At 41.3% G+C, this 22,499-nt stretch overlaps 1 protein-coding gene across 1 annotated transcript; it reads right to left on the reverse strand.

Annotated features, from left to right (window-relative positions):
- Positions 1-4,751: 4,751 nt before the first annotated feature.
- Positions 4,752-22,248, reverse strand: LOC121737900 (phosphatidylinositide phosphatase SAC2). Its single transcript, XM_042129633.1, has 19 exons — positions 22,061-22,248; positions 21,611-21,987; positions 21,058-21,342; positions 19,960-20,126; positions 16,876-16,987; positions 16,323-16,395; positions 15,606-15,798; positions 14,808-14,973; positions 14,472-14,633; positions 13,760-13,830; positions 13,318-13,444; positions 12,485-12,612; positions 12,008-12,176; positions 11,363-11,519; positions 10,411-10,517; positions 9,722-9,842; positions 7,387-7,963; positions 5,865-6,042; positions 4,752-5,114 (listed from the first exon to the last, which is right to left on the reverse strand). The coding sequence occupies exons 1-19, from the start codon at positions 22,155-22,157 to the stop codon at positions 5,013-5,015; spliced, it is 3,369 nt and encodes a 1,122-aa protein (XP_041985567.1). The 5' UTR covers positions 22,158-22,248; the 3' UTR covers positions 4,752-5,012.
- Positions 22,249-22,499: the final 251 nt, after the last annotated feature.

Here is a 22,499-nt window from a genome sequence, read left to right on the forward strand (position 1 = left end):
CACAAAAGTGAGCCCTGCGCTTATGACATACGGAACTACGCTACGAGTGCCATCCGATTTCTTCGTACCGTCAACATCAAAAATCGAAGATGCAGAGTTTGTACGAAAACTAACTGAAACGATGGCCACGTTAAAACCGCAACAACGCTCCTGTGAAAAAAGATCTACGTTCATTCACAAAGATCTATATACATGCAGCCATGTTTTCGTACGAAACGACACCGTACGAGCCCCGCTGACACCACCGTACGATGGACCCTACGAAGTATTGAAGCGCAACGAAAAATATTTCAAGATACAATTGCCGCTTCGAACTACAGTCGTATCGCTCGATCGACTAAAACCGGCGTATCTCCTTAACCAAGAAGCATGTGAATCGGAAAATACATCAAGTACGCCGTCGCCGCCGCAGCCGTCGCAGCCGCCGCAGCCATTGCAGCCGACGCAGCCGCAAGTTCGAGTCACAAGGTCCGGCCGCATTAGCAAACCTACGGTGCGTATCACTTGAAGGGGGGTTATGTGGTGACATACTATGGGTAGGAATATAGTGAGGTTCAAAGTTCAACACACGTCACACATGTATCGTCTCAATTTTCATCGCTATCGTTTTGTTTATGTTTTGTCTCTATTGTGCTAATATGTATCGTCTCTTTCTAGTCTGTAAAATTTTGTATATATAGCCGTAAGTTTCATGAATAAAACACTTCTTCTGATCCTACAGTCGAGTTATCATTTACTCCTGTACCAAAGTCGCAACATTAAAGTAATACGTGCAAAATGGCGGCCTTAAGCGCTTTCAGCTTAAAGCGCTAAGCTTTAAGTGCTTTCTTCCAGACGACCACTATACAGGGTGCAATTAAATCTACTGGCCAAAATTTTCTTTAGGGCTTAGGTATCATCTGGAGAGTCCATTTAACAAAAAAATAGGGAGTTAATTTTTTTTTATAATAACATATTTCATGTCACTTAAAATCGTTGCAGAACGGTCACTTCGCGGCGGTGGGTAGAGCGCGGGTGACGCGGGAGGTCTGGCCGCGGCACGCGCCGGCGACGCGTAGTGTGAAGTGTCCATTAATTGTGGTGTTTTTGAGGAAAACTTTCGGAAGCTATTTGTCAACATTTTAGTACTGAGTGATTATAAAAGAAAAAATACTTGTATTTTTATGTTTAACAAGGATCAATATATCGAAATTTGGCCGGAAGGTTTAATTGCACCCTATATATTGCGATAGAGAAGGAGAAGTGGCCTTTACATTTTTGTTCGAAATTCAAAGTGCCCTGCAACCGCACTTTATATACAATAACTAAGTTAAGTTTTTCATAAAATTGACTATGTGTAGATCAAAGCAAAAAGCTAGCGTATATTTCTATATTTGTTACTCATACACTCTTCCTGTAAATATTGATAAAAACATCCCTAAAGTCCAGTCGCAGCATAGAGAGAATATCGTCCATTGACCTTCACTAATCACTTGCTTGTCTCTATTAAACTCTTATATTGACTCACGCATAGTGTGGACACTTTCGTGTGGTCTTAGAAGAGACAAGCAGCATTCACTGGGAGAATTTTTTTCTATCCCGCAACCAGGCGTTCTAAAAAGAGATAGTAAATATATTTCTCTTCCGACAGCACTTCTTTCTAGACATGATTTGCTATCTCTTTCTTCAATATTTGACCCGCTCACCTCTTTCTAATTCACATGCTTTTTCTTTCATTTACACGCGTTTGTGAACTAACGGAATGTGATAGCTAAACTAAGGTATATTTTTATTAAAGTGGTAATTTTCATTTGCAGAGTCAAAAGTTTACAAACGTTGTAAAGAGGTAGGAATTGTAAGTTTATACAAAGTGGATATACATATCTATACAAGCGCGCTCGCTACGTATACGTATAAATCTTGTAGGTATTTGACAAGTTTTCAAACGTCCATAGACGTACATAATGAACAGAGACCTAATTTCTAGATTCTAAGGTTTTTTTAAACAGGAGTTTTTTCAACATCATTGATTGATTAATTTCTTGTAATTCAATGAGAGGCGCTAATGAATGAATAAACCCTTATTAAAAAGACCTCAGAAACAGAGTTTTTTTTGGTTTCGTAGCATCAAGTGACGATTTATACCATCAACTCCCAAGCGGAACCCGGGTGCCGCATAACAATTGAATATCTATTGTGTCTGTGATTCCCACGATCGAGGTACACGGCAGCTATATTACAGCCGCCCATACTAAACTTTGTATACATTCAGATCAAATAAATCTTTGTTTTATTTCATCAACTAGGTTTATATGCATACGTATAATACTTTTTATAACGTTTAAGTTTTCAAAAAGTCATATATTATTATCTAAAATAAATAGCAACGGACAGACATTAACTTTGGCACAGACATAGATCAAGATAAATACCGCATGTGTATGTACTTCGCGTGCCATATCACGTTCCTAAACGACGAGAAATGCTCGTCTTTCGAAAGTCTTTTCTTTAGTCTGCTATCGGAATCGGACGTCAATCGGAATTCTAAAATCGCCTAAATGCCTAAAAGTGCCGTATTGAGCTGTAGAAATTCAAATAGAAACGTTGGCCTTGATAATGGACACGTTTCTTATCATCGGTACGTCACAGTAGGTAGTAAAAAAGTGACACGCTCGTCTTCATACAAATGGAGCGACATGCGGTATCTATCTTGATCTATATCTGTGAACTTTGGCTATTTTATTACTAAGTTTTATCACGCTTTACGCGGACCCCAAATGTACAGAATGCGTAAGAGCGAGCGAGAGGCACACGACTTTCCTTCTCACCCTACCTTTTGGGACACTGTTTATTTTCACTTCATACATTTTGTGTGTTTTATTTGCGAGATCATTGAGCGAGCAAGAGATAGATGTATTATCGTCTCGCTCTAAAGTCTAAATTGTCTATTATTTTTTTAAATATTTTGCGTGCATTAACATTATTGTATGACCTCGAGGAGCCAAAAACCATACATTTAGGGGTCCGCGAGTCTACACTATTAATAACTGGGAACGTTATAATACCGACTATTGTACTGTTGAAATCAATTGTAACTAGGAACTTATTACTTATGTCAAAATAATCGCTAACTAACCTTAAGCTACATATTTTGTTCGTCGCAGGATTCAACAATCGTAAAAGAATAACAAAACATAAGATGAATTCGGTTAGAAAAATATAGTTAAGTAATCTACAAGAAAATTGCTAAGAATTCTAGGAATCGTTGCTTTAGTTTGAGCAAGATTATTGTTTTACTACCGAGGTGTAGAATGGGATTGTCTGTCAATACTCGCGGTTAAAAAGTTATTAATTTCTATGACATCGAATCAGCGCCTCTAGTGTCAAACATTGGCAACTTATCCTATGAAATATAAATGGTAGTAAACTTATTTACGGTGGCTATTGGCAAAACTCTATTCTAATCTCTATTTGGTTATAAGAATTTTAATAATTACGTTTTTTTTCGATTTCGATTGTTGAACTATGAGTATTTTAATACTATATTACTTGAGTAAACATATACTGTCATAAGTCATAGCGTATTTAATACTATTTGAAGCATTCATTGGCAACTCTGTCATGAAGAATAGAAAAGTTTCCACAAAAATCCATTTTGAAATTTAATTGAAGACGCTAACATCGAAAATTGTCAAACAGCGTTTTTACATTATACGATACGATATCACATGTCGTACTGATAAAAACATTGGTGTGAGAAAAATAAAATTGATGAATGATGATGCTTCGAAATATTAATAGACATAATTATTTGGTGCAACGTACCAAACGTTACGAATATTTGCAATTTTTTTTCGATTGTCGGTACCGCGTAATGTGAAAACGCTAAACGAGGCACGTTACGCTATATAAAGTGTGCCAGTATGAATTTTTGTGCTCTGTCCCACGATTTTTACTATTGTCAGATGCGTTCTAATCATATTGCCAGATGATTCCTACTTTCATTTTTATTCTTCATGGTTTTCAATTTAAAATCTGTTTTCGTTTATGGAAGCTTTTTCAAATGTAAGCAATTTATTTATTCATCTTTTTATCGTGACGATTAAAGGCGATTGACCGTCATTTGTTTAAATACTTGCAGTGTGGTAACCCTAGTTATAAACTTAAATTCGACAACCCTATAATCATAGAGAGCGAACTTACCAGTTACCGATATACAAGGTGTAACAAAACAAAGTGATAATACTTTACGACACGTATTTATTTGTATAGAGTTCACTGCGAAAGTAGCAGCGTTGAAAGTGTTAATTTATAACGTTGGAACATTTTTTATAGAAACAAAGAATTCAATAGTAACTTTTTCAGCGCTGCTACTTTCACAGTGAACTCGATACGAACATGTATATTGTATATACCCTAAATTATTATCACATAATTTTGTTACACCCTATTATCTCGTGTGTGTCAGCCCTAGCACGTTATACTTCAAATACCGTCGAAGAAATTGATTTATAGGCAGATGGCGGCCCTGCGTCATTTGGATGGATTATGTCTATCTAAATATATAAAACTAAAAGGTGGCTGACGGACATGGTGATCTATCAACGCACAGCCTAATCCACTGCACGGATATGGCTGAAATTAGGCATGCAGGTAGCTGTTTGACGTAGGCATCCGCTATGAAAGGATTTTGATCAATCGGGTAGGATTGATCAAAATCCTTTCATAGCGGATTCATATTCAAAGGGTTAAAATAGGGGATGAAAGTTTATTTATAATAATACTTCTTAACGCGAGCGAAGCCGCGGGTAAAAGCTCGTTTAATATAAGCTGTGATCTGTTAGCCGATCCGACCTTTGTCGGATTATTTATTGTATATGTGCTAGAAGTGCCCTCTGCTGCGACCTTTGCGTTATGTCAAACCCAGCCGACAGTTGCAACTAACATTGAAGTAACCTAGTCCGACCAAATGACGTAGGTCGGCATCTGTCTGAATCAACTTCTTAGCTAATACATTATCTGGTGTGACAGCCCTACAGCGCAATAAGTCGTGTGCTACAACCCTGCCACATCTCCTGCAGTCGGCGATGCTCCTCATACTGTTGTTCCGTTATGTGCTTTACGGCGCCCGCGCTCTGTGAAACAGATAGTGTAGATAGAGACAGATGATGGAGACTAACATCTGTTTAACGCCTCCGTGGTCTAGTGGTATAGAGCGTGGCTCTTGACTCGAATGTCGTGGGTTCGATTCCCGCGTTGGAACATGTTATTTCCAAGTTTGGTTAGGACAAAGCAGGCTGATCACCTGATTGTCTGACAAGTAAGATGATCCATGCGTCGGATGGGAATGTAAAAAGTCGGTCCTGCGCCTGATCTCTCGCCAGTCGTGTCGGTCTTCCATCCCACTGGGTTATGAGAGCTTTTACTCTATTATGAGGGTAAAAAGAATAGAGAGTGCTCTTGTGTACTGCGCACACACTGGGGCACTATAAAAATTACTCCTGCGTAACTGGCCTGGTTTCAATGAAACCGACCACCGTCACCGAAACCGGTTTCAACCGGTTAATTAACCGGTTACTTAACTTGTAACCAAAGTCTGAGTTGTTGTTTATCATATTATTTTGTCAATCCACGGGACTTTTAGTCCGGTTAACGAATGACTCAAAAGAGGGTATAGAGTGCGTGAGCGGGAACCTAAGCGATTTCTATCTAAATCTTTGGTTTCTCGTCAATAACTAAAAAACTATGCGTTGTCCTAATTATACTTGGAAATAACATGTTTCCAACGCGGGAATCGAACCCACGACCTCCGAGTCAAGAGCCACGCTCTATAACCAATGGACCACGAAGGCGTTATAAGTTATAACTATATTAAATAAGCTCACCTTGATCTTCCTGGGATCGAGGTTGGCTGAGAGCGACTGGACGCCCCTCGCCAGCTTGGAGAGCGGGGAGAGCACCATCTCCCGCGCGCTGGTGACGGGGCTGGCGATGCTGCGGAGGAGCGCCGACTCGCTGTGCGACTGCGCTATGTTGAGAGTGATCTCGTGTTGGGAGTTAGACCTGAAAGGTTTTTTTTTAATGAAATAAGGGGGCAAACGAGCAAACGGGTCACCTGATGGAAAGCAACTTCCATCGCCCATGGACACTCGCAGCATCAGAAGAGCTGCAGGTGCGTTGCCGGCCTTTTAAGAGGGAATAGGATACTTAATAGGGGAAGGTAGGGATGGGAAGGAAAGGGAATAGGGGAGGGTAGGGAAGGGAATAGGGTAGGGGATTGGGCCTCCGGTAAACTCACTCACTTGGCGAAACACAGCGCTAGCGCTGTTTCACGCCGATTTTCTGTGAGAACGTGGTATTTCTCCGGTCGAGCCGGCCCATTCGTGCCGAAGCATGGCTCTCCCACGTATAAATTATAATCATCCTCATCAGGTTATAATAATAGTACTGTAATAATATCTATGAACGCTTTACACCACGTCAGTCTGGCTGTAGTAAGTACCTGAAGGACTTGTGTCAGGGGGAATCATACAAAGAAAATATTATATTTAACTAGCTGTCCCGGCAAACGTTTCTTTGCCATATACAGTGTGTAACAAAAATAAGTGATAATACTTTAGGATGTGTACGTGTTCCTTGTAGAGAGTTCACTGTCAAAGTAGCAGCGCTGAAAGGGGATTTTTTTTCACTTTTGTATGGGCAAGGGCCCGAGCGTCACGAGTTTCCCCATACAAAAGTCAAAAAAAATTTTGGTCTGTCAGCGCTGCTACTTTCACAGTGAATTCTCTACACGTACACACCCTAAAGTATTATTACTTATTTTTGTTACACCCTGTATAAAGTATTGTGCCCGTATTATTTTATTGAAGTGACTAAATAAGTATGTCACCATGGCAACGTCCATCGCTATCCCGTCGCACAAACAATGGTCGCCGTCAGTCTCGAGTTGTAATAATTTTCTATTATTTATTCAAACATTGTGACACGATAATTTTATATATAAGATTAACAGCACTTTTTTTTAATAACAACAGTGCAAACATGTGAGCAAAACGGCAACACATGGACATAAAGATAAGTCGCTAAAGACAAGCAATTTAGGATATAACCCTTGACCTGGTTCCCCACCAGGGACCTCTTCATGGGACTTGGTGTGTAGCCCAGCAATTCAGTGTTAGCGATATAGTCACTGAACCCTCGAAATTTGGCCTTTGACCTACCGCTATGTGTCACTTTTGCGACAATGAGATAGCGAATTACACGAAAGTCGTGGAAGAGTCAAAAAGCGAAAGGTCAATGGATAAATTTCTACGTTTCGGCGACCGAATTAAAAGGTAAATATGAACTTGTGAATAACACAAACTTATTACACATTTCACAATCATTACGATTCAAAGTCTGACATACCTGGTATATGAAACATCGGGCATCTTGTCGTCTTCGAAGTTGATGAACCCTGAACTCTGCGACAGCTTCTGGTTGAGAACCAGCGAGCTAGGCGGCACCGGTTTCGCCGGAACCGAGTCCACTTGTATCTCCGGCGTTATCGATTCCGAATCGAACGGATTCTTCTTGCTCGAACTCGGTGTTTTGAGGGTCTGCTTCTCTGCCGGCTCCGAATTCGTCTCCACTTCATCATGAGGCTCGATTTTGGACGAATACAGCGGGTTTTGGACGAGGTCATAATCATCTTCTTTCTTCTTCTGGTCTCCGATGTAGTGGGACATGTGTTCGAAGTTGTCTAGGGTCGGTTCGAAGATATTCGTTCTGTTTTCATCATCAGAGGAGTAGTCGGAGCTCATGCCGTCGGATAGACTTCCTTTCTTCTTGGTGTCGGTCTTCGGTCCTAATGTGAAGATCTTCTTGGTCTTGGCGTTGTGGTCGAGTTTGAGGTTGAGCGCGGGGCGGGCGCGCGGCGCGAGGGAGTGGCCCAGCTTGTTCAGTTTGCTGAACTGTTCCGACATGTTGTTGAGAGCTTTGGACCCTGTAAATACAATATAATATTCGTATTTACAGGCTTAGTGATAAGTTTTGTAACAAAGCTAAGTGATAATACTTTAGGGTGTGTATGTGCCTCTGGTATAGTTTTTTTTGGAACGAAGTTGCGAAAGGGGGCTAGACAGAAAAAATTAAGATGAAAAGTTGTAACGACAACGTGTCGTGTCGTTACAACCGCATGGCTTACAACTATAGCATTTTTGCTATAGTAAAAGTTGTAAGCCGTGCGGTAGCGCGTGTTTTTCTCTTTATCTCTCTCTCTCTCGCATTGAACAGTGTGATGTAGCGTACATTTGTTTCTTTTTGCATTTTTTAGTTTTTTTTTTGCGTGTATACAGGTTTTTTGTACATAAGAAATATTAAACTTCGTTCCATCCGGGTGTCCCTTGACACCTCTCAAGGTTTTTTTCAATAAAATAATAGGGGCAAGCGATCAAACGCGTCACCTCATGGAAAGCAACTACCGTCGCCTTTGGACACTCGCAACATTCCAAGAGCTGCAGGTGTGTTGCCGGCCTTATATTTATTCATTGTGAAAGTAGCAGCGCAGATAGAGTTACATTTACGACTTGGCACGACATGATTTGGAAATGTGCAATAAAAGGTTTTGTGGCATCGTCTTCCGACTATAAAGTTAATATACCTAGCGGAATAGAGCAACAATCTCGAGCTGTCAAACGAAACCGAAATTGGTTTCATCTGTGCTGTGTGTAAAAATATGTGTACGTATGCACTTACACAAGCATGATTGAACATGATTTCTATGAGATTAAATTGTCAACGTGCGGCAGGTGCCGACTGGACGTCAAATAAAGAGTGCTGCTGTCATGTATCACACGTCTCTTTTTACCACACAGTGTTACTGATAGTGACATCTCTCTTGCTCAGGCCTTCGTTTCTCTATTCCGCTAGGTATATTAACTTTATGCTTCCGACGTTCGGGGAATACGACCGTTGCCGAACAATGACGAAAATGTTTATGCGCATTATCACTTTGGGAGCAGTATTATCGCTTTGTTTCATAACACACTTTATAATGGACTTGCTTGTTGCTCGCAACGTTCATAATAAGATGTGGTCAAAGATATGACATTATGTGATGAAGTATGTACCTACTTACAACGCTAACATATTGTTAGCTAATTTCTAAACAAATAACAATAATACATAATACACTTTTCCAAACACCAAATACTTTATTTCACAACATAAAGGTACTTTGAACTAATGTAAACTAACAATTTTAGTGTCGATCCATACATAGCAATGCCTCTTGATCTATTTCTCGCTGCTCCAAATCTTGTAACAACATGTGTCTGGGCAGTACGGACCTATGCGTAAATATATTCTGCTTACTAAAGGAAATACACAGAGGATGCTTGCTGTCTTTGTCTAACACGTAGAGAATGTCACTTGACAGAAAAAGACAGCTAATATAAGTTATCCGTTCTGTAATTATTTTTTAAAGGAGTAATGAATTCTATGTATTGAAAAATCGTTACTAAGATAATAATATAATAACGACATTTCTCTTAACATACAATTAGGACTTTACAAGTCATATTTTAAAGGACGTAATGTGAACAAAGTAACACAATTAAAATATTAAAATGGCGGACTAATGACTTTGGGAATTTTTATACCATTAGGGTGGTGACAGAAACAGAAATATATCCCTGTTTGAGATAATATGTCTCCCTCATCTATCAATCTCTCTCTCTCTCTCTCTCTCTCTCGCACGTACCGGCGCTGCGGATGTCGGCGACGAGCTGCGTCTCGCTGACGTTGCGTGTGAGCGCCGGCAGCCGCGACAGGTCCGCGTACAGGCTCGACCGCGCCCCGCCCTTGCCCGACCCGCCCACCACCTTCAATATAATGACGTCATTAGTGTTTTATAGTGAAGATAGCAGCTTGATTTTTAGGGCTCCGTACCCAAAGGGTAAAAACGGGACCCTATTACTGAGACTTCGATGTCTGTCCGTCTATCTGTCTGTCTCCAGGCTGTGTAACTCAAGAACCGCTATAGCTAGACTTCTGAAATTTTCACAGATTATGTATTTCTGGTGCCGATATAGCAACAAATACTAAAAACAAAATAAAGTTAATATTTACGGGGGGCTCCCATACAACAAACGTTATTTTTTTGGTCTTTTTGGCTCGTAATCCATAATGGCAACATATAGACACTCGAAATTTTCACTAAATCCTCAATTATGTGTACTTTAATAGTAAATAATAAAATTAAAATAAAATAAATAATTAAGGCCATACAAAAACACATTTTTTTCCATTTTCGCTCTATAACGGTACGGAAACCTTCGTGCGCGAGTCCGACTCGCACTTGGCCGATTTTTTTGTATTAGGCTTAACTTGTAATAAATTTTAAATGGTAATAATAATAATGGACTCTCCGCTTGTTATTCTATAACCTACCTTGGACTTTCTCCGGTCTAGCTTGACGCCATCGTGGAATGGTATAGGCGGGAGGCCGGCCACGTCGCGCGCCACCAGAATAGACTCGCAGATCGAGTGTAGCGACTCTGTAAACATTATTTGATGCATATGCTAATTAAGCTCTGGAAAGAAGTACCGTCATATGGTAGATGTAATATTGTCCCGAATAGTTTTTAGGGTAAATGTGTAGCTAGATTGCTCCATCGCATTACGAGTGCAGTACTCCCAAATTAATAATGCCCATGGAAATCTTCGCTAATTGTCGTAATCACGAAAACACCCGATTTTATGAAACGTAAGAGCCCCAAACAATGCACTTGCATTTTGCACCTTGTTCGAAGGAAATAGAAGTAAATATCATATAGCCGGTGGCTGTCCGCTGTCGCCGGTCTGTCAATAAGTGCTTTAGCTCATACCGGGACGCCATCGCGGCGTTATCACGGTAGCGTCCGAGCAATGTCAGGCGCCTCTACGTCGCTGCAAAGTGCTGTTAAGTTTAAAACAGCGCTTGCAGCGACGTCTTCTGACGCTCGGAGAATACGACCGTTGCCGAAGAATTACGAAATTTTCTATGCGCATTGTCACTTTGGGAGCACCGTACGATATTATTACATTGCCGCAACGATTACGCTCCGATGTTTTACGAACGACGGACGTATGATGAAGTGGGTGAATGCAGTGAAGGCTACGCGACACAAAACGTCAGTTCTATCAAAAGCCCACACTCGCGGCGCGAAAGCCCGCGAAGGCCGCGAACCGCGAGTGTGGAGGGTTTCGCGGCTTGTATTTGTTCGAATCGTGTTCACGGCGCGAATCGCGGCCGCAATTCGCGCCGCGAGTGTAGAGCCCGCAAAACGTGTACTGACTAGTGTCGCGTCGCGTCGCGGCGGCGTGGTGTCGCTTAGTGCGTTCTCGTCTTATGCTAACTCACCGATCATCTCGTCCTTGGTGGTGATGGCGACGGCCATGTTGTTGAAGAAGCGCAGCGCGGTGGAGCGGAACATGCGGTAGTAGCCCGCCTCGCCCTCGTGACTGTAGCTCACCCGCACACAGTGCAGCGCCTCGCTGCGCCGCCCCACGCCGAACAGCTAGGAACAGAAATGTTTGTTAACATTTGTAGGCACGTAAAATTGCTATCCGATTACGAACGGAACAGTTAAATTATAGCCGGTCAAGAAAGTGAAGAAATTAAAAAGTGGCAACATCGTAGTGTCATCCCTTTCAAATCAATCTAAGAAAAAAGGGAAAGAAAAGATATTAAGATGGTGCCACTTTTTAATTTCTTCACTTTCTTGACAGGCTATACAAGTTTGATAGCACATCCTTTTGTAGTTAACAACAATAATGCGAATAGCAACCTTCTTACAATAAAGATGCTCTCATTCCTATTTACATTTTACTCACAAGTGTACGTCATGAATTGCACATTTACACGCACTCGTACGTATACACACGCACATTTACGCACGCACCACACGTTGCTTGTCTCGTCGTTTTTGACAACGTTCAGTATCACGAACACACACAGACACGCCCGCACACACAGACGCACACATACACACACACACACGCTCACCGAGGCGGGCTGGTCGAGAGTGCCCAGCTCGACGGCGGTGATGTCGGCGAGCGGGACGCGCTGCACGGCGAGCAGGCGGTCGCTGGTCTCGTCGTAGTCGGCGACGTGCAGCGCCTCCGCAGTCAGCACCAACACGCTGTCCATCTCGGTCTCGTGAGGGTCGCCAGTACTATAAAACATACAACAGGTATATGTTTCATATATTATGCGTCATTTAATAGACAAGGACAGCAACAACAGACTTGAAAAAATATATAGATATGTTATGGGGGCGTGGCCCAATCGTGCGTAATTGTGTATAACAGTTTCGGTTTCAGATTATTATATTTGCGGATATCTGATCTCTCTTTCTAACTGGCTACTTAAAGTAAATAAAAAAATGCATATTCCCAATTACTATTTTCAATCTGTGAGTTTCCTTATAAAAAAACGATGAATAAGATCCTGACATAAAGATGTCTGACATAATATACTCACTGCGGATCAGCATCAATGAGTCCCCAGGAGCCGAGCACGGGCTCTGTGTCGACGAGCAGCTTTTTGCAGTCGTCGATCAGCTGCTTCACGTGCTGAGCCATCGCCGCCGTGTCCACCGCGCCCTGCTCCTGTTGTTGAGCATTATTAGATGAGTATTATAATAAGCTAAAACACTGTACGATCCATATCGTACATTAAGCAGTTTTAGGGTTTTTGATGTGTCAGCGTGTGGGACGCGCTCGGGTAGCTTATCAGTTCGCATCGATTAATCAAGGCGCGTGCTCGCACACCCGGATCATTTGATGATTCAATATTAATTAATAAGTAACGGTATATCAAGTCAATGGTTTCATTTATCACGTAAAAGAAGTAGTTAATCAAGGACGCATACACACTTTGAATTAAATACGCAAATGAATGCGTCCGTTTTGGACGCATTTTGCGTACCGGACGCACTTATTTGCATATGTGAGTAAAACCAGATCAAAATATAATGAGACGAATCTCAATATGTTTTGAACTGAAGCTGGCATGCAATAGCACGCCGTGCCGCAAGGACGTTATCGACGACGCACGCCTGCCATGTGCGTGCCTCTATACTGTACGTTCGTACTTCGCCCTACGTAGTAAGCGAGCTGTGTAAATGCTGTTATCCTTGTTTTCCAACAGCAGAGCATAATACGAATCATTGGCGCATAATGTCGAAGTGTGCTAATACTTCATTGGAACGTGCGTGCGTAAAATGCGTGCTGTACGCTGGCGTATACGTACGCGTGCGTACTGTACGCAGACATATACGTACGCGTGCGTGCTTTACGCTGGCGTATACGTACGTGGTCAGAGAGCGGCGCGTCGATGGCGTCGGGCACGATGAGGCGGTCGGGCACGGCGCGCGCCTGACCCGTCATCACGTCCACCGCCACCTGACGCAGCGCGTCCTTGAACGTCGACAAGTAGTACCTGTCATAGAGAATATTACTATAGTAGTTGCACATAATGTTATCCAATGTTTTTGTATTATAAAAACTGCACCGGTTTCGGAAACGGCGGCCAATTTCATTGAAAAGAAGCCCGTTTTACGCAGGAGTGATTTTATAGTGCCCAAGTGTGCGCGCAGGCACGAGCGCATTTTGCGTGCTTCCTTTACTCACATCACCCAGTGGGACCAACGACCATCACTCAGTCAAGAGCCATCGCTCTAAGGCACTGAACTATGGAGGTGTGTGTGTGTATATTACAAAATAAAATGGTGTATCACAGGGTTCTGCTGTTTACCTATTAGCGGAGGCGACGCCATCTTTCATCATGCCTGTGAACTTTCTCTCGCCGGTGCGCGTGTAGTCACCCTGTGTAAAACAAACACAATAGGCATGATGACTATTTTTTTTCTTATCGGTAATTGAAATACACTTAAAAGATAGAAACATCATTGAAAGAATGACTCTGATAGCTTAAAAATTCACCAAGATATGACAATTCAAATATCTCATAAAAAAGACCTGCCCGAAACGCTCCATACAAAGTGCTACGAAAGTATGTCGTCAGTCTTTCGTAGTTTGTACGCATCGGGAGACAACTTTGTTCGACAGGTATATTAAATATTGCGTTTATGAAAGTGGTTTCATAACAAAAGTTGCTTTAAATTTTAGTTATCGAAGTTATCGAATTGTATACAAATATTAAGAAATTTAATTGAAAATAAAAATCGAATTGAATATCCAACTTTGAAGGCGCATAACTAAAAATATACAAATGCTATCAAGCTGAAATTTTGGGAACACTTATTTTTTACCGTGATTTCTTTATTTTATTAACAAAATTCGCTAATCTTTAACCTTGTCATCATCCCTATTGATCAATAGTTCATTAAAAGTACATTGATGATATTTTTTATGTTTAGATTTATTTTGGACTTAACATTATCCGTGTTAAAAACATCTCTACAACGAATTACTCTGTTGGAAAACGTCCAGCATGGTGTGTTTACCTTAAGCGCCTTGGTTCCAGCGTACTGTCTGGATAGCAGGTCACCGGAGTCCGCCCACATCGCGAGGAAGGCGGCGCGCAGGGCGGGCGGGAGACCCGAGCCCGGGGCGCCCAGACCCAGCCGACACAGCTGCAGCTCCAACACGTACCGCCCCAGCGCGGTCTGTGAGAACGAGATGGAGTTATATGAGAGACGGAGAGAGAGTAAAGAAGGCGGGGCTCAAGTGAGCACGCAGCAACAGCACGTGCCGCCCCAGCGCCGTCTGTGGAAGCAAGATGGAGTTATATGAAAGAGCAAAGAAGGCGGAGGTTGTATGATCACGTGGTCACGACGCACCTGCACCACGTTGGTCCGGTCGAGGCAGTCCACGCAATTCACGCGGAAGACCGCAGCCTGCGCGCAGATCAGCCCGCGTCCGTCGCGCCACGTGAATCCCATGTCCGCGATCACGTCGGCGAGCGCGCCCACCAGTACGCTCACGTTCTCATAGCGCATGCCGCGACTGTAACGGACAAATTTGTTATTATAATGTAATTGCGGTTGGATCGTAGACCAATATATTGTTCAAGTACAGTTTATCAAAAAAGAGCCTGGCGCGGTGACAGCCGGAACTAATTTTTTTTATTTGTGGCAACATTACAGTACTTGTCAACTCCAGTACGTATTGACAATTGTGTCAAAAGTGTATTCTAGCGTAGTGTAGGATTGCTTAAAAAAAAATGCGACCTCAGTTAAGACGCACGTTTTTTTGCCAAGTTATGGCTATAGGCTCAGCTATTGTTAGTTAATTAATATTCTTCGTATATTGGTGTCTGTAGTACAGACTCTGTACGTATACGCATGCGAACGTAAGTGTGTCGTGGGCGTACGTAATAGTGCGTTCGCGTACGTAATAGTGCGTGTACGTACGTACACGCATCCGTACTTGCGTATCAACCTGCTCGCTGGTGTTAGGTCATATTTCAATTTTTGGCATCACACAGCATTGTAATAATATAATTAATGTAACTAGATCATAATAACTGTACTATTGAATACTGTTTAATTATTATGATGTTTCGTGTGATGCTGGAAATAAAAGTATTCTTATTCTTATATGACGGCTGTTTCCCTCTCTCTCTCTCTCTCACTCACCAGTACTCGTGGAAGTCGAAGGTGGCGTACACCAGCTGAGGGCGGTCGAGACGGCGCACGTGGCGGGTGTAGGCGTCGCACAGCACGCGCTCCCGCCCCGCCTGCTCCACGAGGTTGATGATGCACACGCGCCCGTACCGCGACAGCTCCTCGTCGAAATGCTTTGTGAACGCCGCGTGGGATTCGTCTTCGGCTGAAAAAGATAGATATATTAATTGGTGAAGTGTGGGAAAGAGACAAGATCGATTTAAATAGGTGATGTTTATTGTTTTGTAACCGCCGCGTGAAACTCGTCTTCGGCTAAAAGAGATAGACATAATTCATATGTCTATCTCTTTTAGCGTGTGTGGGAAAGAGATTGGATCGATTTAAATGCAAAAACGCTGCGTGAGATTCGTGTTAAGGTAAAAGAGATTGTTAGAAAGAGATAGATATACGAATCTATTAGGTGTGGCAAAAAGATAGGTCCGAATAAGCGTGGTGTGTCAAAAACGCGTGAGACTTGTCTTTGGCTAGACGAAATCGTTAGAAAGAGATAAATATAGAAATCAATGAGTTTGGGGAAAGAGATAGCATTGATTAAAGTACGTGGTGTGTTGTAAATGACATTTGAGATTTTCTTAAGCTGAATAAAATTGACATTGATTGTGAGAAAGAGATATTGATCATTGTAACGTGGGAAAAGATAAGATAATTATGCTGGTGAAATGTACTCACTTTTATCGAGTTTGGGCGGCGGGCGAAACTTGTAGTCTGGCTGACTCCAGAATATCGGTATCGAGCCACGAACCTGTGGTAAAAAAAGTAGCTGATTAAAGTTTTTTTTGGAGAAGAAATATATACTATTCTGTTCCAACTTTAAGTTGTCATTGACACCTCGTACCGTCACTGACACCTCGTACCGTCATTGACACCTCGTACCGTCATTGACACCTCGTACCGTCATTGACACCTCGCACCGCCATTGACACCTCGCAGCGTCATTGACACCTCGCAGCGTCATTGACACTTCGCAGCGTCTTTGACACCTCACAGCATCATTGACACCTAGCACCGTCATTGACACCTCGTACCGGCATTGACACCTCGCACCGCCATTGACACATCGCAGCGCCATTGACACCTCATTCCGGCATTGGCAACTCGCATCGTCATTGACACCTCTCATCGTCATTGACACCTCGCACCGTCATTGACACTTCGCACCGTCATTGATACCTCGGCCTCGCAGTGTCATTGACAGCTCGCACTGTCATTGACACCTCCTCACCTGCAGGAAGGCAGCTCGGTGCACGGTGTCTGCGCAGACGAGGGACACTATCTGCTCCGTCTCCACGTAGTTGGCCACCTTGCCGCCGGGTTCTATCCCGCGCCGGTTGTACCTGTGACCGTGATTACATTTGGACGCTGTTAAGCATTTACATGCAGTCTTGTTCTATCCATATTAATATTATAATGCCAAAGTCTGTCTGTTACGTCTTCACGCTAAAACTGCTGAAACGATTTTGATTAAACACAGGACAGGACAGAACATAGGATAGTTTGTGATAGTTCCAAAGCGACAAATTATATAAAAGTTAATTACTCAATCGTATTGCTATAAACAGAAAACGGGCGGTCATTTTTAACAGTGTTCAGAAATTTTTTCATTAGTTTTAGTCTTAAGTTCTAGATATATATCTCATAAAAATTTAGAGGGGTCCGGACCCCTAGGACCCCGCCCCCACTTATATACGCCCTTGCCCAGTTTATTCACGCACGTCACAGGTTAAATTGTTGGAAGTACAAAAATACAAAGTTTGTAAAAAAGGGGCGTGGTCGCGTCACAAGAATTACAGCGCGGTTAGTTGTTTTTGATAGTTTGCTACCCGATCGGATATTCGGTTTGCTACAACATCAATATAAATCCAAACAAAGTAAAGTAAGCAAAAAGTACAAAAATATTGCCTCATAGATTCCACCATGATTGTTCTATTTGGCACATACACCCGAGCATCTGGCGATCAGCCAGCCGTAGCGGAGTACTCTTGACCTACAGCTAGTTCACTTTTTAATTGAAAACTTGCAATATGTGGTTACTTTATGAAAAACCTCGCTACCACTATTTACGTGACTTTTTATTTTTCATCTTTTTATATTATTTCGATATTTTTAGTTACTTATGTTCTGATTAGACAGTTATTGAAAAAATAGTTTGCCATACGAGTACAATAATTGCCGCAACAAAAACTACCCTTTATTGTCTTTCTTTCTCTGAAGTATATCTCTATACCAGCCGGGCTAGCACGGCCATTAGTAGAAATGCGAAAGTATAGATAAACTCAAGGTGAAGTTCCGATCTTTTTTCGTTCCGATTAAAATGCCACTTTATGACAGACTATAGCCCTAAAAATTCAAATAATATCCTACTTTATGACATATAATATAGTCTGTCATAAAGTGGCATTTTAATTGAATTTTTGTCGGTCGCGATTAGCCGCGGTAAAGATCGGAACGGCACCATAAGTTCATGTCCACAGTTTGTCCATACTTTCGCATTTCTACTGGTGGCCGGGCTAGCCCGGCAGAAGTAACCAATTATTTTCGCTCTGGGTCCGTTTTAAGATATGAAATGACCTTCGCGGTCCACACACAAGTTTTTATGAAAGGGGGCAAACGAGCAAACGGGTCACCTGATGGAAAGCAACTTCCGTCGCCCGTGGACACTCGCAGCATCAGAAGAGCTGCAAGTGCGTTGCCGGCCTTTAAATAGGTAATAGGGGAGGGTAGGGATGGGAAGGAATGGGAAGGGAATAGGGGAGGGTAGGGAAGGGAATAGGGTAGGGGATTGGGCCTCCGGTAAACTCACTCACTCGGCGAAACACAGCGTAAGCGCTGTTTCACGCCGGTTTTCTGTGAGAACGTGGTATTTCTCCGGTCGAGCCGGCCCATTCGTGCCGAAGCATGGCTCTCCCACGTGTATGAATCTCTCTGAAGTTTGGAGTGAAATATTGGTGCAAGCTATAGATATTGACACTAAATCCTAGAGATGTTGAAGTTCTAAGATGAACGAAGATCATCTTCGAACATGCTTGGTCCGCACACAATGGGTCGGCGACGCGGCGCACAGTGTTTTAGAAATCCCCAAAATCGGACATGACTAAGTTAATGCAATGAGTCGATGGCGTCTTATATTTCAAATGCAAGAGTAGAACTCCCGTGTGCGCATTTTACTTCGTTTTTTGAGAAAATCAATTTTTCAATTAGTCATTTTTTGACTCCCTGAAAACGAAATTATTTTATTTAAATTAATTACGAGGGTTTGTAAACTTGCTACTCAGTTGATTAGATTGATCATTAAGAGACACAAATTTTGTACTTTATTTCATTCCTACAATTCAAGTAGTTCCTGAGATTTTAATGTTTTAAAATATTTAGACTTTATTTTTTTTCTGCTTTCCATCAATCAAAATTTTTTTTATAATCAGTCAAAAAATAAAACATTTACAATTTAAATATACAGTCAATTATTTATCATTCAAATAATAAATCAGTCAAATAATAAAATATTTTATTCTTCATCACCTTGGTCGTTTTTTTTTGCTCTTAAATTCGATGAAACTTTGCTCTTAAATTTTTTAAGGCGCGAATAAAAATTAGAAATTCGTAAATCTTTGGTATGAGACGCGATTCACAAAAAATTAAAATATTGTAGTGTAAAGACTATGCCAAAGTATTTTTCAGTTTGGATAGAAGGCGGTCCGGATGCGGACCGCGATCCGCCATTTGGTGACCCCTGCTCTATACCATTTATATCAATCGGTTCAGTTGCTTAAGCATGAAGAGGTTACAGACTACAGTCAGACACGTACACAAACAGACAGACATACACAGGTCAACACTCACAAACAGTATAATTAACTCCTTTATTTTACAGGATCAGCAGAACCAATTATATTATTTTAGACATATTTTTGATATGTTCTTATATACACTTTTTCGGGAATTGGCGTACAACAATAATAGGTATCCTAATTTTATATCGAACTAGATGACGCCCGCAACTCCGTTGCGTCAAAATTAGTTTATCGCGCGGTAACCATACATTTTTTTTGGGATAAAAAGTATCCTATGTCCTTTCCCGGGACTCAAAGTATCTCTGTACCAAATTTCAGCCAAATCTGTTCAGCCGTTTTGGCGTGAAGAGGTAACAGACAGACAGACAAACACACTTTCGCATTTATAATATTAGTATGGAAGTATGGATGTGCCAATTCGCAACACACACACTTGCATTTATAGTATTAGTATGGATAAAGATATAGAACAGTTTTAAAATTGTAATTAAATCCTATCCTATCTATTTTACACTAACCTGGTGCCAGCCTGGTGTCGCGACCTTCGCGATATCAACCCCAGCGTGAACGTGTCGTCTGCGCCAGGAGCCGCCAGGGGGTTGGGGTCTGGTGGACCCACGGACAGCTGAGACAGCTGCACACAACCCTGTATGATGGGGAGGATCCAGTCGTCGCACGCTGGGCTCTGGGGGGTTAACATTATAGCTGTAGTAAACTAAGCAACACACATAAAGTTAATATACCTAGTGGAATAGAGAAACAAAGGCCTGAGCAAGGGAGATGTCACTATCAGTAACACTGCATGGTAAAAAGAGACATGTGATACATGACAGCAGCACTCTTTTTTTGACGTCCAGTCGGCACGTGCTGCACATTGCCAATTTACTCTCATAGAAATCATGTTCAATCGTGCTTGTGTAAGTGTATACGTACACATATTTTTACACACAGATGAAACCAATTTCGGTTTCGTTTGACAGCTCGAGATTGTTGCTCTATTTTGCTAGGTATATTAACTTTATGGCAACACACAAATCTGAGTCGCGCTATCGAAGTTTCGAAAGTCAGAGCAACATACCTCCATAGTCTGTACTGTATAAAATATGGTGGCAAACGAGCAAACGGGTCAACCTAATGGAAAGCAACTACCGTCGCCCGTGGACACTTTCAACATTAGAAGAGCTGCAGGTGCGTTGCCGGCCTTTTAAGAGGGAATACCTTCTCTTCTTAAATGTTTACAGGTCGTATAGGTCCAGAAATACTGCTGGTGACAGTTCGTTCCAGAGTTTTACTGTGCGTGGCAGAAAGTTGCGCGAAAAACGCACAGTGGAAAATTACGATTTAAAAGAATACTGGTCGATTTATGGCGTAAAGCAGGAAGAAATTTAATGATTTTATAATAATTAGCACATATTTTTTAATTTTCACAACTAATAAATATTTCAACAGTTGCATGATGATATCTAATTAAAAGTTCTACAATAACCTTAATAATAATAATTTGTTATATCCTCACTACCTCGTTAGCTTGTTTCAAGTTTGATATAAATGTATTAAGCAATATGTGAAGCAAAACTGAAAATTAACCATACTTTGTGATGATGTCCCAGAATTACCTCTAAAGCAATAATATCCTTCAACATATGCTTATTCCAGAAGAATCTCTCGTCCACATGTTTCCACCATCTTGTTATGTCGGTTATGGGCTTTGTATTCCCTTCTTCTGCCTCTAGAATCTTCTCAATCTCGTACTGCCGCTGCAGGCTGTTGGTAAGGTCTAATGTTCTTGAGTAATAGAAGCTATCGGAGTTGTCAAATATCTTGTGTAGTTCGTCCGTGAGCCTCTGCTCAAATCTTTCTGCTAGTTTTGGATCTCTTTGCTTTTTAACTGTCTGTTTTACCTGTATAAAATGTTAATATGAAAATGGAAGTTGCTTTTTTATGAATTGTAACCAAGTTCATAATCTACTTTGTAACAATATAAATTAATAGTTAAATTCAAATAGACAGCAATTGTTTTATTGTAAAGTAAGCGATAGCTTTTGTTATAGTCAAAGATATATAACAAAATAAAATATTTGAAAGTATTAAAAACACACAGAAGAATTGAGAGCCCTTTTGGAAGTTGGATAAACAAAAAAATTTAAAAGTTGGTCACAAAGGAGATACCTGTGTTGCTGCTTGTTGTGTGGTAGTTTTAATAGTGTTGCTGACATTTTTCACAGCTCCCACCGTCTTGTTCAGAAACGCGGAGTTCTCAAACAGCCTGCCACCAATCTTTCTGCCACCAGCTTTAGCGCTGTTCGCTGAGGAGTTGTGTTTAGTGCACGGAGACAGTTCCAGCTCCTGATTAGCGGTGCCCATGTTCAGGATACATATTGACTTTATCTTGTATATCGTGTGGTGGAAGTATAGCTGGCCGATTGCCACGCTCTCCTTGATAATCATTAGGCGAGGCTCGTAAATAGTAGAGTGCTCAACTATACCCAGTATTCCGTCCGTAATCCCTAAGCACTCGATATCCTCGATGTCCGATAGGTCCCATGCTGTAAGGATATGTATTTGTAGAAGGAAGGAAGCACATAAATTATTTCTTTTGTTGTTAAAATGAAGTTTTACCTGATTTTACAGAAAATGCTCCCGTCACCCTATTCCACCATAGGCTTGACTCCTGTCTGACGAATATATAGTACAGCTCGGATCGAAAAACTTCCATTTTTGTATTTTCACTTCTATTTTATTTGGTACAATTTAATTATTTTCATTTTGTTTATTGTTATTGTAAAATTTGGTTTTGACGTCTGACAGGGGGGTGAGGGAGGGAGCACAGATTGGAGGGAGTTTAATATTTTTTCCGAATGTTGGCTAGACTGTTTCATTGATGTTTTTAAACGTTCCTTTTCATGAACATTTTTATAAATCAATAATATGATTTTAAAACAATAATTAATATTCCATTGAATAGTAACGCATTTATTTAAAATTTTTAGGTAATTTTGTAAGTCATCGTATTTAATGTCGAATAAATAACTATTTACCAAATCAAAAATGTATATTT

The sequence above is a fragment of the Aricia agestis genome, chromosome 21, assembly GCF_905147365.1.
Source record: "Aricia agestis chromosome 21, ilAriAges1.1, whole genome shotgun sequence".
Classification (NCBI taxonomy): Eukaryota; Metazoa; Arthropoda; class Insecta; order Lepidoptera; family Lycaenidae; genus Aricia; species Aricia agestis.

Bases quoted from the DNA above. Each gene is read 5' to 3' on its own strand.
- LOC121737900 (XM_042129633.1), bottom strand. From the start codon at position 22,157: ATGGAAGTTTTTCGATCCGAGCTGTACTATATATTCGTCAGACAGGAG. The intron at 15,799-16,322 runs GTGAGTACATTT...TATCTTTTTCAG, and splicing joins GCCGCCCAAACTCGATAAAA to CCGAAGACGAATCCCACGCG. The intron at 7,964-9,721 runs GTACGTGCGAGA...TTGTATTTACAG, and splicing joins CGCCGACATCCGCAGCGCCG to GGTCCAAAGCTCTCAACAAC.